The sequence below is a fragment of the Candoia aspera genome, chromosome 10 (genome assembly GCF_035149785.1).
Source record: "Candoia aspera isolate rCanAsp1 chromosome 10, rCanAsp1.hap2, whole genome shotgun sequence".
NCBI lineage: Eukaryota > Metazoa > Chordata > Lepidosauria > Squamata > Boidae > Candoia > Candoia aspera.
In genome coordinates this window covers 24,508,555-24,524,348 of record NC_086162.1, presented here as the reverse complement: position 1 = coordinate 24,524,348, position 15,794 = coordinate 24,508,555, and the positions used below count along the sequence as shown (strand labels likewise).

The 15,794-nt window shown below is 46.8% G+C and overlaps 1 protein-coding gene across 1 annotated transcript; it reads left to right on the top strand.

Annotated features, from left to right (window-relative positions):
* Positions 1 to 321: 321 nt before the first annotated feature.
* Positions 322 to 14,475, top strand: SARS2 (seryl-tRNA synthetase 2, mitochondrial). Its single transcript, XM_063312103.1, has 16 exons — positions 322 to 573; positions 2,852 to 2,947; positions 3,297 to 3,326; positions 4,011 to 4,151; positions 4,382 to 4,436; positions 4,603 to 4,666; positions 6,708 to 6,813; positions 7,424 to 7,471; positions 8,156 to 8,264; positions 9,442 to 9,487; positions 9,646 to 9,733; positions 10,387 to 10,499; positions 11,420 to 11,513; positions 12,493 to 12,585; positions 12,757 to 12,822; positions 13,698 to 14,475. The coding sequence occupies exons 1-16, from the start codon at positions 322 to 324 to the stop codon at positions 13,821 to 13,823; spliced, it is 1,527 nt and encodes a 508-aa protein (XP_063168173.1). The 3' UTR covers positions 13,824 to 14,475.
* The last annotated feature ends 1,319 nt before the right edge of the window (positions 14,476 to 15,794 follow it).

The following is a 15,794-nucleotide window of genomic DNA, read 5'->3' as shown; positions in this document are numbered from 1 at the left end:
ACACGCACACGTCTGTGTGTATACACACACATATGTATATATGAGTGAACCATGGTTCAATTAGCCACGTCATTCGCTGCTATGGGAACTCGGCACTTGAAGCTGTGAACTCAAGTTTTGGGACCAGCCCGTTTCTGCACACAAGCCTCCTGACTCCGTCCCTCAATGCCCAACGAGCTCGTGTCCCGCCCAGGCCGTTTAAATACCCTTCCGTCGCCGTGGCAACCACAGCGGCTCAGCCGGCGCATCGGATTGGCTGGCCGCGGGACGTTGGGCCGTCGGGGGTGGGCGTGCGTGCGTCGCGTCATGTGATCGGCTGTCATGGCGGCGCCGCTGCGGCTGTGTCGCGGCGTGGGTCCGGCGTGGCGGGCGCTGCCGCAGCGACTCCGGCCACTGCCGCCGCAGAGGGCCGGCTCCAGCGGCGCGAGGAGCCGCTTGTACGAGCACGCGCGGGAGGGGTGGGCGTCGTGGCCGCAGCTGGACGTGGCGTGGCTGAGCGCGCGGCTGAGCGAGGCCGAGCGGGACCTGGAGGCGCGCAAAGGGCCTCTCAAGGCGCCGGACCTGCGCGAGATTGTAAGCGGGGGTCGCCTGGCTTGACTGAACGGGGCGTGGGGGTGGGCGCGGAATCTCGGCCTCAGGCCGGGGCTGCCTAGCCCCCACGGGTTGCTTAAAAGGCGCCGGACCTGCTCCCTCTCTCGCCCGCCTTTATCAGCATTTCTCAACCTCAGCAGCTTTAAGATGGGTGGACTTCAAGTCCCACAATTCCCTGGCCAGCATGGGGTCCACACATCTTAAAAGTTGCTGAGGTTGAGAAACATTGGTAGATGACCTTTGGCTGGCTTTTGGATTTGCACGTTATTTTGTACCCTGCACCAGTCAAAGGGCTTGGGATGCTAAGCCAAAAAGTGTTCACCGAAGTGACCAATACTAGTAGGTTGCAGAAATGTGATTAATTACATGCAGTTAAGCCAGCGTCAGTTCTTAGAGGGCCCATAGGTGGATCTTCTCCAGGATGATCTGTCCCCAACTCGATCCTTCGGATCTTCCAGCAGTGCCCCCATTGCCTCTCTTACTGAGTCCATCCCCCTGGCTGCTGGTCATCCTCTTCTTCTCTTTCCTTTCACCTTTCCCAACGTTATTTACTTCTCTAGAGAACTGGGTCTTCACACTGATCGATTAAATGCCGTCAAGTTGGTGTCGACTCTTAGTGACCACATAGATAGGTTTTCCCCATGACAATCTCTCCTTAACCTGGTCCTTCAGGTCTAACTTCTTGTGAGATGGGCGGCTATATAAATCTGATAAATGAAATAAAGGTGCACCCATCACTGCTGTACCTGAGTCCATCCACCTGTAATGGTTGCCTGTTCTAAAACACTATCAGACTCATGAGCAGGAATTCAAAGATATCTGATTTATTAAAGAACAGTATGCAGGATCACAGAGAAAGCTGAGAATGATAAAAGCGCGCCAAATGCAAACTGAAAACCCTCGGTGCAAATGAGATCCCTCCCCCCGCAGAGTCTTCCCAGGCTCACAATCCCAGGTGCTCCTAATGGCTTCTGATGGTCCGGGGGAAAAGGCCTCGAGCAGAGCACAGAACCCAAACGCATTCCATTGTAAGGAATTCAGACACAGAGCTTGGCACAAGGTCTCACAGCAGCTCCCTCCCAAACAGAAACACACATCAGCGCCATGGCATGTGAAACGTTATCATGTATACTGTACATTGAAACAGTGAACATGACACCACCTTGCTGCTGGTTGACTTCGTTCCTTCCATCTTTCTTAGCATCAGAGCTCTCTGTAGAGAATTAGGTCTTCACATAACGTGTCCAAAGTAAGATAATTTGAGCCTGGCCTTTTTTGTCTCGAGTGAGAACTCGGGGTTGATTTGTTCTATGATCCACTGGTTTGTTTTCCTGGCTATCTATAGTTTTCCAAGAGTCCTCTCCAACGCCAAAGTTCAAAAACATCAATGCTCCTTCTGCCCTATTTCTTCAAAGTCCAACGTAATGTCAGTGTCACAGGGGAAACCATTGCCTTGCACAAATGTAGCTTATCATTTTTAACTTACTTGGTTAAATATGTTGTGTGAATGCAGCAGAGGCAGTGGCTGGGTTTGCATTTTGTGGTGAACTGTTCTCCTGGAGTGTTGCATTAATTGTTTATACCTCATGCAGAAATGCCAGCCGTTATTTACAAACCACAATGGCTGGATTTATTTTTCTTATTTCACTCATGCAGTCATAAGATTCTTGGCAGTTTTCAGTAATTACAAGTAACACAAACACTTGAATAAATGCTGCAGTAAGAAATAAAATATATGAAGTTCTAAAACTGTAAGTGTCATAAACAGTCAAAGCAGGTGGCCTGTCGTTCATGATATGCCCTCTCAAGTTTTCAGTGGTTTCCAGAAGACCATGACAGTGGGTTTTATGCATTGCAATAGCCCAGAGTTGAACAGTATAAAGTAGAGTTGCTGTGCCTTTTTTGTGACCTAGAATTTAGTGGGTCAATTTTTTTTTCCTGTTTATTCTTTGTTCAATCTTTCCATCCTCCCCCTTCCCCCTCCAGACTTGAACTGGTTAAAAGCAAAAGAGTCCTACCAGGTGATAAGGAAGCACTTTTTTGTTTTTTAAGAATCTGGAGGTTTAGAAAAGGGTTTTCTGATTCACTTCTTACATGTAAACTTAGTTACATGCTACAGACTTGCCTCCCATTGCTTCAGATCTAGAAGAGCTGTAGTGTGGTGGAAGAGGACACTCAGGTTGCGTTCTCTTTGACTAATCTGGTTCAACCCTTGCTAGACTGTTGTAATTTTCTTTCTTTTCCACATCCTAACCACCAGATTACTGCTTGGGAGAGGTTGAATCAGGTTCAAGAAGAGATTGCAAAACTCACCACTGAAAAAAAGAAAGTGAGCAAAAAAGTGTACAATTTTACGGTGAGTGCCCAATATAGCGATAACTCTGGAATAACTCCTGAAATTACTACAGGAAATACGTTAAACAATTAATAAGCTTCTTTATCTGGGTACTTATCTGCAGTACCTAGTTTTGTTTTTCTCCGAATTATGACTGCTGGGGACTTTTCATTTTAAAAGAAAGATGGTGGGAATTGGATCAGTGCTTCAAATAGGGTACCCCAAATTTTGGAATGTTAATTGGTTGCATTCTCATAGTTGTAGAATAGACAAAAATAGCTTTGGATCCTTGGTTGCTTGACATTTAATTACTGGCAATCATTACATTGGTTTGTTTTGTGAATAACCTTCCACTGTTTTTTCTCTGCAGCAAAGCTACGATGATAGTACTTTACAGACGGTAAGGAAGTTTCATTTCTTTACAGACATCTTAATCATTTCATTCCAAAGCCTTAAGTGTAAAATTAGCACTTGCTTGATTTGCCAACCTGAGACTCTAAAACCGGAGGGCAAGAAGTGCTCAGGATATCTTTTCCAGCTCCAGAACCCACCAGGAATAGGGAGCCAAAAATTCTGTTCCTTTTTTTTTGTATTTGTATGCCACCCAGCATTGTTGAGAGTCAGGGGGCATATTATTGTTGCTATTATTTGGGAGGAGAGACTTAAAGAGCAAAAGAAGTATCTTAAGTGTTGCAGACTCGTAAAGCAGCTCTTTTCACTCTTAAATTCTTGAATTGTGCCCCACTCCAAAATGGATGTTAGTTTGGTCCACTTCCTGGAGTTGCCCTCAAGTCAATGGAAGGTATGCCTTTTTGCCAGAAGAGGTGCCTGCTGGACCACACCGAAAGCTCCTCCTTGTCTAGCCATAAGGACAATAATCTTTCAGCACCTGATTTTTATTATTAGAACTATTATAGTTTATTAAATGTATATGCCACCTGTTTCTCAATGATTCTGGGCAGTTACAGATAAAAAAACATTGAAAACAAGGGAAAAAATACAACGATGGACAAAAATGGAGAATATTTTCCGCTTTCTTCCATGCCCTCCTCGACATAACTTCCCTTTCTGTCTCTTCTGCCAGCTGCCTATTTACAACACCTTGGTGAAAGAGGGGAGGGAAATCCGCCTTCGCCTCAATGCCTTGCACCAGCAGGAGATTGAGTTGGAAGAAAAATACTATCTGCGTGCCCTTAAGCTGCCCAACAGGATTCACCCTGATGTGGTAAAGAGTATAAAATAGATAAATACAATATATAGGGCTCCTAGAGGTGAGGCAGCCCAAATTTCCTGAACCATTACTATAAAATTCTTCCGAGCCCTCTGGCTCTAGATTTGCTTAGCTGAGGCTCAGTCCTCTCTCTTCCCATGTGAAAACTCTGGAATTTTCCCCTTGATTTGGACAGAAATAACATTTGATGCTGTGCCTTCACTTCTTCTCTTTTCTTCCCGTAGCAATTTGGAGATGAGAACGAACCACGGGTGGTGGAGATCATTGGGGAAAAACCAGGTGAGAAGACAATGACCTGGGCTGCCACTGGGGTATAATGAAGAACCCATTAGAAAGATATGGTGCCCATTGACAGCTAGGACTGAAAAATACGACTTGTGCAGACAACCCAACACTTTACTTTAAAATATAATCCTTTTTCTTCTTTGCCTTGTTTTGGAAACAGAATTTGATTTCAAGGTAAAAGGACACCTGGAAATTGGCGAAAACCTGGATATTATAAGGCAAAGGTTAGTATGAAAGACTGTTGTAATCAGAATGTAGGATTAAAACCCATCCCAGTCTTCCCCATCTCACTCCGGTACATTCCGGCTATTCTGCTAAGCAGAAACATGGGAATAGGATAGGTGGAGCCGAATTTCTTTCTAATCAGACTAAAATAAGTCAGTGACTCCCCCTGCTGGCAGAGAAATTCACCTCTTTAACCTGTGGCCATTTCCTTTCAAAGCAGTACCTGGCATAAATTTCTTCAGTAGTTGGGAAGATGAGTGGTTTTAGACTCACTCTTCTTGGATAGCCTGTGGTGCCCTGCAAATTGGCTCTAGGCCTGACTGGAGGCCGCGCTCTAAAGACTGGTGTTAATAACCCAACTCAGCACGTTATCTTATCCGTGGGAGTCTCCAAAACACCTGAGCATTTTGGAGGGGAGAGCACGGGGAAACAAATTCTCTTTTTCTGCTCCTGCAATGGCAGATGAAGGAGCAACTCTTGAACTTGCCTTGCGAGTGGTGATTTCTAGAGTTTGGTCTGGATGATGCTGGTGGACTCTGAGACTTGCTTCACATTGTGTTTAAAAGTGGCATATTGGTTAAACCACAGCTGGCTGAGTTTAGACATCATGCTAAGCTATAGACCATAGTTTGCAGCCTTCCGTGGCTGAGCTCACACAACGTGAGATGGCCAAACCATGTGGTAACTTAGCACCTGGGTGGACAGGTCTCTGCGATTCACGGTCGTACAATGACCACCTTGGTTTCCCAGCAGCTGTAGTCAGGATTTGTAGTTCCCCGTCAGCGGATTAGGAGCACATAGGCAGAGCAGGAATAAATATTTGATGGGATGCCTTTGTGGTCCTTTCGCTGCCACTGGGCATTTTCCAACACCAATTGCCTGATACTGCTTTATCCTCCTCCACTCTGCAAAGCTCCTTGCTCTAGGCTTTTGGCAAACCTCAAAGAACGTGGAAGACAGGTGCTGTTGTGTGGTACAGCACAAACACACACGCTTGGCCTCAAGACTACAATGCTCATCACCTCCCACTGGGAAGGTTAAATGGAGCTGACGGGAATAATGATCTGTCCTTGCTGTGGTAATGCCAGGCTCGGAAAGGCTACCTGTGCGCTGATAAAGCCATGTTCACAGGCTGCATTAAAGAATAATGTAGCCTCACGTTCTGTTTGCTTGGCACATTCTATGAACTCGGCTCTTATTAATGGCTTAGGGTTGGGCAAACCCAGCTGTTTCAGCTTTTTCACAGTGCTTAAAAGAATCCATGGCGTAGCGCGGCGTGGTAACTCCACCAGCATTTCCATTATAGATTCGATGTTCCACGTGGTTGTGAGTTCAGGATTTTGTAGTGCAGCAGTTTCTTTCTAGCTGGGCAAAGGTCCTGAACTTCAAATTATAGCATTTTAATAAGACATTGCTGGAATATCTGTGTTGTAGGTCTATTTTGTAAGGCTGCCTCCTTGAACATTTCTCGCAAAATTCCGTAGCATGTTGTGGAGAACTCGATGAAATTTCAAAGAAAACAATGCTGGGGGTTGTTACCTTTAAAGGAGATGTAAAATAAACAGAGAGCGTGAAGCACACTATGCCAGTGTTTGACATGGCAGGCGGAGAGATGTGTTGGTAGCCAAAAATCAGGATCTGGTAGCACCTTTTGTGACTAACACATTTTATTAAAAGGCAGAAGCTTTTGTAAGCTGCAGCTCGTAAGAATTCTAAATAAAAATTAATAAAATTGGTTGTCGGAGAAGTGCTGCCAGATTCCTGATTTATTTCAGTATTCAGTTAGATCGTTTACCAATAAATCCGTATAGCCCATCTTCACAGTACCAGGCATAAAACTCAACCAGCTAGCACAGAACTTGGCCAGCTTCGGTAGCAAGCGTGTGACAATTTTCGATGCTCTTGGTACCTGATACCTGAAGAAGCAAACAGGTGGTTTGATCTAAATGTTATCCCAAAGACAATGGAGCTCTGCATGTGAATTTGGCTGCACCCTTAGGAACCACTTGAACGCCTTTTTCTCCCTCCTCCTCTCTGCAGGCGCTTATCGCATATTTCCGGTTTCCGGTCGTACTACCTCCGCGGGGCCGGTGCTCTGCTCGAGCAAGCCCTGGTCCAGTTCACGTTCTCCAAGCTGATAAAAAAGGTATTGAATTCTGAAGCATCCGTTCCCATAGATCGGTGTTTTTCAAACTTGGCAGCTTTAAGAGGTGTGGACTTCAACTCCCAGAATTCCCCAGCCAGCATGGCTGGCTGGGGAATTCTGGGAGTTGAAGTCCACACCTCTTAAAGCTGCCAAGTTTGAAAAACACTGCTGTAGATGGAAGAGAGCTGGAAAACACAGTGACTCTCTGAGATGTTATGCTGGACTTCTAAGAGGCAGGGAGTTGGAGAAAAAGCACAATTGCATGTGGGAATCCAGTGACTATCCAGTTGAGGGATGCAGCGAAATGCAGCTTAGCGGCCATGAACAGGTACTGTTCTGATTTTATAGATGGCTTGATGGGTAACGTGGATTGGAGAGGCTGAGAAGCATACTTGTAATACTGCGAGCGCCATAGTATTAAAACTCTTGTGTTCTTTGCAAAAAATTGCCCACCATTCTTTGCAAAAAATTCAGAGTGGCCAGCAAATGCTCAACGGTGTGATCTCCCTTCCCCTTTGCATCAGGGTCCAAGAGCAAGCTAAGAACGGGGGTTTGCAGGCCCTGGGCCACCAGGCCTGCAATCCCTTACGTTCTTTTCTTCTTCCTTCAGGGTTTCATTCCCATGACGGTCCCAGATTTGCTTAAAGGAGCTGTGTTTGTGAGTATCCCTCCTTTTGCTCCATTCTGTGCACTCTAAAAGCTTATAAATCATTCTTCCCAGGCGTGCCACTATGTGCATCTGAGAGTCGTGGTGTTCAGCCCAGATTGCTGAAGCATTTGTGGTTTTCGTGAATCAGATGCTACTCAACATGCCTTTCTGTGGAAACTTGCATTCTTTCACCTTTATGAGATTGATAAGATGGCTTTTACTTTATTAAGACCTTAATAACTAGCAGGGTTGCTGTGGGTGACTGAATGGATGTCCTGAATAGAAACTTGGAGGAGCTTAAATCAGTGATGTTATAATACTGGGTTAGAAAGGAGGAAGGGATATGAAGACGTGGATTTCGGTCTGGAGCCTGCCTTTAGAAGTTCACTCCTGGTCTTAATCTTTTCTTCTCCCTGCCTGAAATTTCTCTGGTCAGCTTAGCGCAGTGTTTCCCAACCTGGAAAGGTTCCACAGGTGCAGACTCACCTGCCAGAAACCTCCAGCCAGCATGCCCTTGCTGAGAAATCCGGACGTTGAAACCCATGCATTTGGAAGGAACCACAGTGGGGAGACGCAGGCTGAATGCACCTTGCTGTCTGTTTCCTACATGGGAGTGAACTAGATGCTTCTGGCCCACAGCTTTGTTGTTTTTGCACACTTGCGCACTTGACACTGTTGTCTTCTGTTTATCAGGAAGGCTGTGGCATATTACCTGAAGCCCACTCCTCCCTGGTGTATAGCATAGACCCTTCCCGGTTTGAGGATCTGAACTTGGCAGGAACATCTGAGGTTGGAATTGCAGGTATGGCTGAAACAGGAGTAGAGTCTCCCAGCCTGCGGTCAAGGATGAATTTTGGGGCCATGTGTCTCGGTTTCTTCCTTAAAGCATTTTCCTACTTCTTCCCACATTCCCAATCCAGGTGATATGCTTAGGTTGTTTACAGCTTTCCCTTTTTTTGTTTCTGATTTTCTTGCTATTGCTTATCCATTATTTTTCCTAGTGTTTTGTCTTTTTGTTTACTCTTTTTCAAACTTGTAATAACTAGAATTAAAAACAACTCACAACATTTTTAAAAAAGTTCCCACAGGAATATTTTTTGAAAAATAAATTAATGATTCTTTTGTAAAATGGATAAAGATATTCTTGAATGAAATGCACCATCTTGATCCACATACCTTAAATAATGACCAGAATTAGGTTACTGTATACGGAAAACAATGTTAAGGGGAGGCATACTGCTTGCATAATCAACTGTCTGCCTTTCCGGTTTTATAGATGTTGAAGAGATGGGCAGTGATGATGTCTTTTAATCTACAAACATTAATAAAAGGGTGACAGCTAAAATGTTTGATTTAATCAAGCTTTATGATTTCAATTAAGGTAAACACCCTGTTAATATTACTGAAGATCTATGTCCTTATTAATACAGATTTTTCCTGAACCATGTATAAATCAACTGATATACTGTAAATCTTGGTTTAAATCAACCGAAGAAGCTTCATGGATCTGTTTATGTGCTGTTAAAAGTTGGGCTGCAATGGAGGGAGCCTTTTGGAGAAGATAGGACCTTTTGAATTGCCTGAATAATGGTTTGAGCAGTTTCTTAAATTTTATTTATGACTGTAGCTGCTTTCAGTGCCTAATGAGTAGCAGCGATGGAATACATGTTGAAAGAATAGATAAGGTATTCCACCTATTTCCAAATCCTCAGGGAAGAGCAATGCTAAAAATATAGGCATATATCTTTATCCATTTTACAGAAAAACCCTTAATTTAATGTATTTTTTAAATATCCTTCTGGGAACTTTTTTTACAATCACAACAGTCATAAATAAAATTAGAGAGCTCTCTAATTGCAAAGTGCATTTTCATTGTTGGAAGATAGGGGGAAAGGAGGAACGGGAGGAAGAAAGGGATATTCACACTTCTTAATTAAAGGAATTCCATTTCTTCCCTTTCTGTTTTCGGCTTCCGCCAGGTTATTTTGCAGACCATGCTGTAGCTCTGCAAGATATGCCAGTCAGGTGAGTGTTTTGCACCTGCTGTGCCCTCACACCTGCAGACTTGCCATTCCGTGCTGGCTAGGTTTTCCAGGTGCTGCCGTTCCAACGGATTTTGTGGGGAAGGTGGGAAGGCCTGGTCTGGGCTGCCAGCTGATTGATCATCCCTTTTCCTCGGCCAGGATCGTGTGTGCCAGCACCTGCTACCGAGCTGAAACTGAAACCGGCAAGGAACCATGGGGGCTCTATCGGGTGCACCAGTTCACCAAGGTGAGGCTGGCCTGACCTGAATTTGCCATGCCTACCTTTAAGGGCAAGGTCTCCCGAGGGACAGACTGAGGGGGAAAGGATTCCTTGTGGATTTGGATTATGTAGTTCTGCAGCCACAGCACGGGCCTGGCTCCTTTGCTGGATGCAGCCTGAGGTTTTTTAGCTGCTGGCTGCAGGCATGTGTTCCACTCGTCAGCTGCGCTTGGAGAAAAGTCAGAGCGGCTCCAAGTGTGGCCCATTGAGGTTTTGAGTCATGCTGGAGTGGAGGTAATTCAGGGCTGAGAAAGGAGGTAGTAATAAATCAGTGCAGGACTTGGTTTCCCATGACAAAACAAGTGCACAATAAGAGACAGCCAAATTCACGTTGGCTGCAGCATTGAGCTTTTGCTGCCAAAATTGGGTCTGCTTCAGATCTTTTTTCCCCCTCCAAAAATGGAGTGGTTCTTGAAAAGTTAGGTCAGTGTCTTTTGAACTTGGCAACTTTAAGATGGGTGGACTTCAGTTCCCAGAATTCCCCAGCCACCATGGAGCATCTTAAAGCATGCTGGCTGGGGAATTCTGGGAAATGAAATGCACCCATCTTGAAGTTGCCAAGTTTGAAAAACACTGAATTAGGCCATCCCTTTTCTCTTCTCCTCCCTACGTTCCCCCAGGTGGAAATGTTTGGAGTTACTGCCAACGAGACAGGTCTAGAGAGCAACGCCTTGATGGAGGAATTTCTGGCCCTGCAGAAAGAGATTTTCCTCGAGCTGGGATTACACTACAAGTAAGGAGATGCAGTGGACTTAGTAGCAGTTGCAGGATCTGTCCTAACCCCTTCTGGAAGGTTGGCCAGTGTCCTAACAGCCAGGAACCACGCTGAGACAAGGAGTAGGTCTCTAGTGTTTATTACTGCTACATTCGACAGAAAATCCTAACAAACTGAAGAAGCGTGGGAAAAACCCAGACAGATAAACCGCAACGGTTAAGGCGGGTCTGATCTGTGTCTCGTTGAATGGCTGCTCAACTCCTCAGTACTATGCATGTGTTTTCCACCCTGGATAGGGGACCCCTCCTGCTCACCATCAGTGCTCATGACAGCCAGGGTGGGTGGAGAGTTCTTCTAAATGCATTGAGAGCTGCATTAAAATCTACATAAAGCAAGCCTTGGGGTAAATTAAGGAAGAGGCAAAGACAAGGAGAGCCAGCTTGGTGCAGTGGCTAAGGCACCAGGCTAGAAACCGGGAGACCGGGAGTTCTAGTCCCGCTTTAGGTGCAAAGCCAGCTGGGTGACCTTGGGCCAGTCCGTCTCTCTCAGCCCTAGGAAGGAGGGAAGGGTAAACCACTTCTGAAATCTTACCACCAAAACTGAAGGGACTTGTCCAGCCAGTCGCCAGGAGTCAAGACTGACTTGAAGGTGCGCGCATGCGCCCACGCGCACACACACACACACACTGAACAAGTAAGTCTCCCTTAAAAAACTTGGAGAAGGAAGATGCCTTTTAAAGCTGAGTGGGGTGTAAGGGAGCCCTGGAGGCTGTAGAAGAAAAAATCCACACTGTGAACTAGCCATGTAGTTTTAATATATACTGTGGAGGAGTTGACGGTAACCCCCCATCCAGGAAGCAAAATCCAAGGAGGCTGCAGGGTTTAGCTGGTCCCTTGTGGCTGCTGCATTCATTCTGACCAGCTTCTCTTTGTGGACAGAGTTCTGGATATGCCCCCCCACGAACTGGGCCTGTCTGCATTCAGGAAATTTGACATCGAGGCCTGGATGCCCGGCCGGGAGCAGTACGGAGAGGTGAGGAGTCACAAGGTGTAGGCTTTTGAGGTTCGTGCTGAGGTCAAGATGGTGGCCACAAAGTTTTGATCGCACCATCAGGCTGCCATCGTGACTCTCTTGAGCAACCCCTGGTTTGCTGTCCATGCTGGAATTGTTGCTGGTCTTCAGTCATTCGCGGTTCATGACTCCTCTGGGGAACCCCCTGTCTTGCTTTGAGTGTGAAGGAGAAGAACACCCCATGTCTGGAGGAACTTGCTGGATTAGGTCAAGGCCCATCGTGGACCAAAATTTTGCTTCTTGCGGTGGCCAGCCAGATGTCCCTGGAGGCTTACAAGCAGGAAGTGGAGATGTACCTCTCTCCCCTGCAGCCCCAACCCAGAGGTAACATGCTATCTGCAAGAGGAAGGTTTTTACCATCTCAGCCTTAAAAGAAGGGAATAAACCCCTCATAAACACTTCTGGGCTGTACAGGTAGTCTTCGACTTACAACCACAATTGGGACCAGAATTTCCATCGTAAGTTGTTGCAGTCATAAGTCAAGTCACCACGTGAGCGGACCCAATTTTACAACCATTTTTACGGTGGTCATTGAGTGAATCACTGCAGTCATTAAGCAAATCCAGCTTCCCCGATGAGTGCTTTTTGCCCGAAAATGGCAAAAAACATTGCAAAACGGGTTCACGTGACCGTGGGATGCTACAACCGGTCATGAATGTGAGTTGGTTGCCAAGCGCCCGAAATGTGATCATGTGACCGTGGGGGGGTGCGACTTTTGCGATGCTCGAAGTGCTTTACAGGCCATAAAACACCCATTCCAAGGCCGCCGTAACTTTGGACTGTCGTTAAACAGTAGTAAGTTGAGGACTTCCTGTATGGTACAATCTCAGCCCTTTCCGCACCAATCTAATTTCTGTGGCTCCGTCAGTGTGTTTCTTTTCAATTTGTCCAGCGTGTTCCTTGCCCTCACCCTGTTTCCTTCTTCCCTTTCCCTGTCTAGATCTCCAGCCTCTCTAATTGCACAGATTTCCAGACCCGGCGGTTGAATATCAAGTACTACGACCAGAACCAGCAGCTCAGCTTTGCGCATACCGTAAGCTCTGCCCAGGGAGGCCCTTGGGGGATGTCTCAAGAATAGAGATGGTGGGGCTGCAGAGGGAGAGGGCATCCATGTGGTGCCTTTTTCCCCTCTCTGCAATCTTAGGGCTGAGTGCCTCTTGCGTGTGGCCTCCAAGTGCTCACGACCTGCTTTGTTCCTTGGCAGGTTAACGGAACAGCCTGTGCAATTCCCCGGATGCTCATTGCCATTCTAGAGTCCAACCAACGCAAGGTGTGTGGAGGGAGTGTTTTCTTTGCCTAGGCTCCGGGATATGGCAGCCTTCCCCAAGCTGGAGCCCTCCCAGGGACATTGGGACTACAACCCCCAGAATTCCTAGCCAGTAAGGAAGGACATAGTATGCTTGAAAAATATTCCAGCTTCCTCCCTGTGAAAATAGTAAGGACATTTGCATGCACATACTCCCATTATATCATTCTTGCCCAATCTGGATGACCACCTGCTCTGTGGACTTCTACTCCCAGAGTGTAGAGCAAATAGCCAAGCTGGTTGGGAAATTCTGGGAGTGGTGGTCCCAATGCACCTGGAGGTCTCCAGCTAGGGGAAGGCTGCCATATCCATCTTAATAAACACTGGTTTTCTTTGGCACTTGGCAGTCCAATTTTTAGCTGCAGGAATAAGTCAGAATTACAGGTAGTCCTCACTTAACAACCATTCGTTTAGTGATGGTTTGGACTTACAACGGTGTTTAGAAAAAATGACTTACGACCGGTTCTCACGCTTTTGACTGTTGCAGCATCCTGTAGTCACATGATTGCCATTTTTGACCTTCCCAGCCAGCTTCTGGCAAGCAAAATCAATGGGGAACCATGTGATCTGCTTAACAACCACATGGTTTGCTTAATGCCTGCTGCAAAAAAAGGTCATAAAATCGGGTTGGATTCGCTTAACAACCACTTTGCTTAGCAACCAAAACTCTCGTCCCAGTTGTGGTTGTTAAGCGAGGACTGCCCACAAAGCTTAAACCCTGCAAAGGTCAACCTTAGTCTCAGGAACATCCGTACTGTAAATGATGTGGAAAGAGGGGCTGAGCCTGCACCCTGTGACAGTCCTTTTCTGCTTTTGACCCTCCCTTCTCCCTTGCCCAGGATGGCAGCGTTCTGGTCCCAGCAGTCCTGCAGCCCCTGATGGGCACGGAGATCATCTGCAGACCCAGCCACACCCCGCTGAAATACATTGGTCCCAACCAGGCCAAGAAAGGCAAAAACCTCTAGCCCCAGAGAAGCCCGGGGAAAACCAGAATGACCCAGGACCCTCGGTTAGGGGCCGGATATCGCTGCCCAATGGGGCAGCCCCTCCCTAACAGGAAAAGCACTTGTGCCTCGGACTGGTGGCCTGGGATGGCTCTGCGCGTGGCGCGTTGTCTCCGTGCACACTGTGAAAGTCACAGATGAAGACAGACATTTGCTTGCCACAGTTGTTTCTGAGTGCCACCCTTCTGGGTGGTATCGGGCCTTAGAGCAGACCAGCTTTCCCCGTCGGGTGTCCGCCAGATGTGCTCCGTCAACCCCCCCAGCAGAGCGCCTTTCCGGTGGAGGCGTCTGTCCAAGGAGCTGCCTGTCCTACACAGGAGGTGCGTCAGGAGCCTGTGGCCAGTTCTTGCTCGTTCCTCTCCGAAGGGCGGAGACATATTTCAGGGCCTGGGAGGTCCCGGGGACAGGAGCAAAAGGTTTATTTCAGCCTCCGGTTTCTTCTTCCTGAATCCTGCAGCCGTGTAAATTTTTTGTCCTCCCCTGTTTTTGCCCCTTGAAATTCCTGGTCTCGTAAACACCCCAGATCTCACACCACAGTGGGCTAGCTTGACCGGGAACAAGTGGGGGAGAAATAACTTATGTAAATAAATAAACAATTGGGGTGACGTTTTAACTGGCGTCGGTTGTGGCCTTGAATGGAAAGTATTGCTCTGTCTGCATCCTTTCCAAACGGAGCTGTCCTGGGGCTGGGGCCCTTCTGTTTGCTCCCCCACCCCCCTGCCCCCCCGGGCTGGGATAACTCAGTGATGAAGCCCTGTTCTAGGTGGGCCCCCAGCTGCTGGGGCTGAGCCACCATGCTCTCCTGGAGCTCCTGCTGTCGGGCGATCTCTCCAGTGCGCATGAGTTCTGCCCAACAGCTGTCCTGCTTTTGCACAACAAGCTTGTTGCACGCCACAGCCCTCCACGTGTGGCTCTGAAACAAGGCCCTGCCACAAAAGAAGAGGGGCCAGGTAGAGAAAAGAAAGATCAACAGGTGGAGCTAGTTGTGGTAAGTCAAGGAGGGAGGGAGGCTGCCATGGAAACCACTCTCCTATTTAGCTTGTGTGGAGCAAAAGGGGGCCTGGATAGGTTAAAAAGAATAATGGGGCCGGCAGATGCTGAAAATGCTGACATTGCGGATGCCTGCAGGTGTTTGTAGTTACCCCGGTGGGGGTGGAGGTGCTGGGCATATTATTTCACATAAAGGAAAGTTTCATCTCTCGCGCGTGCTTTGGGAGCAGAAGACCTTTCTGGTTCTCTCTGATCCTGAATGTAAAAGGAGGGAAAATAGGACATCGATTTTTCAGTAAAAGCCGTGGGGCTGAAGGATCCTGTTTCGTTCAAGGAAGTGAGAAGTGATTTTGTCTTTAATTGCAGCTGTAGCTCAAGAGCCTGGCCGTGCTGAGTCTCACTTCTGACACTTAATCACCTCACCCCGTAGTCACGACCTGGCTGTTCTTCATTCGGCCATGTCATTTGTCACGGGCTCTTTTTAAACTATACCCAATTTGATTGCCTCAGGCTCAAAAGATCCATCAGAAGCACTGGACCCTAGACCAAAGAGTCCCCCTTTTCGGAGGGAGATGGGCGGTGATCGAAATTTGAATAATAAAATAAATAAATAAATTGGATTTTTTTATATCTCCCTATAAGGGTTGGGGAGATGTTTTATTTTGAAAAAATATCTACAATACAAAAGTGAAACTTACAAATACATATGTGAGTGTTTTCTATAACTATTATCCTATCCTATATCTCTGTTACTAATGATACTGTGCAATGCTATACTATTTCTGTACTACACTCTGTGTCCTAACAGCCAGGAAACACGCTGAGACAAGGAACTGGTCTCTAATATTTATTGCTAGTACTTAACAGGAATCCTAACAAACTGAAGAAGCGTGGGGAAAACCCAGACATATAACCCCCAAGGGTTAAGGTGGTCCCGATCTG

What these genes read in the sequence shown, in the direction of transcription:
- SARS2 (XM_063312103.1), top strand. Translation starts at nt 322, where the DNA reads ATGGCGGCGCCGCTGCGGCTGTGTCGCGGCGTGGGTCCGGCGTGGCGG. An exon ending in ATGATAGTACTTTACAGACG is followed by an intron (nt 3,327 to 4,010) that starts GTAAGGAAGTTT and finishes CTCTTCTGCCAG; the next exon opens with CTGCCTATTTACAACACCTT. An exon ending in CTGGATATTATAAGGCAAAG is followed by an intron (nt 4,667 to 6,707) that starts GTTAGTATGAAA and finishes TCCTCTCTGCAG; the next exon opens with GCGCTTATCGCATATTTCCG.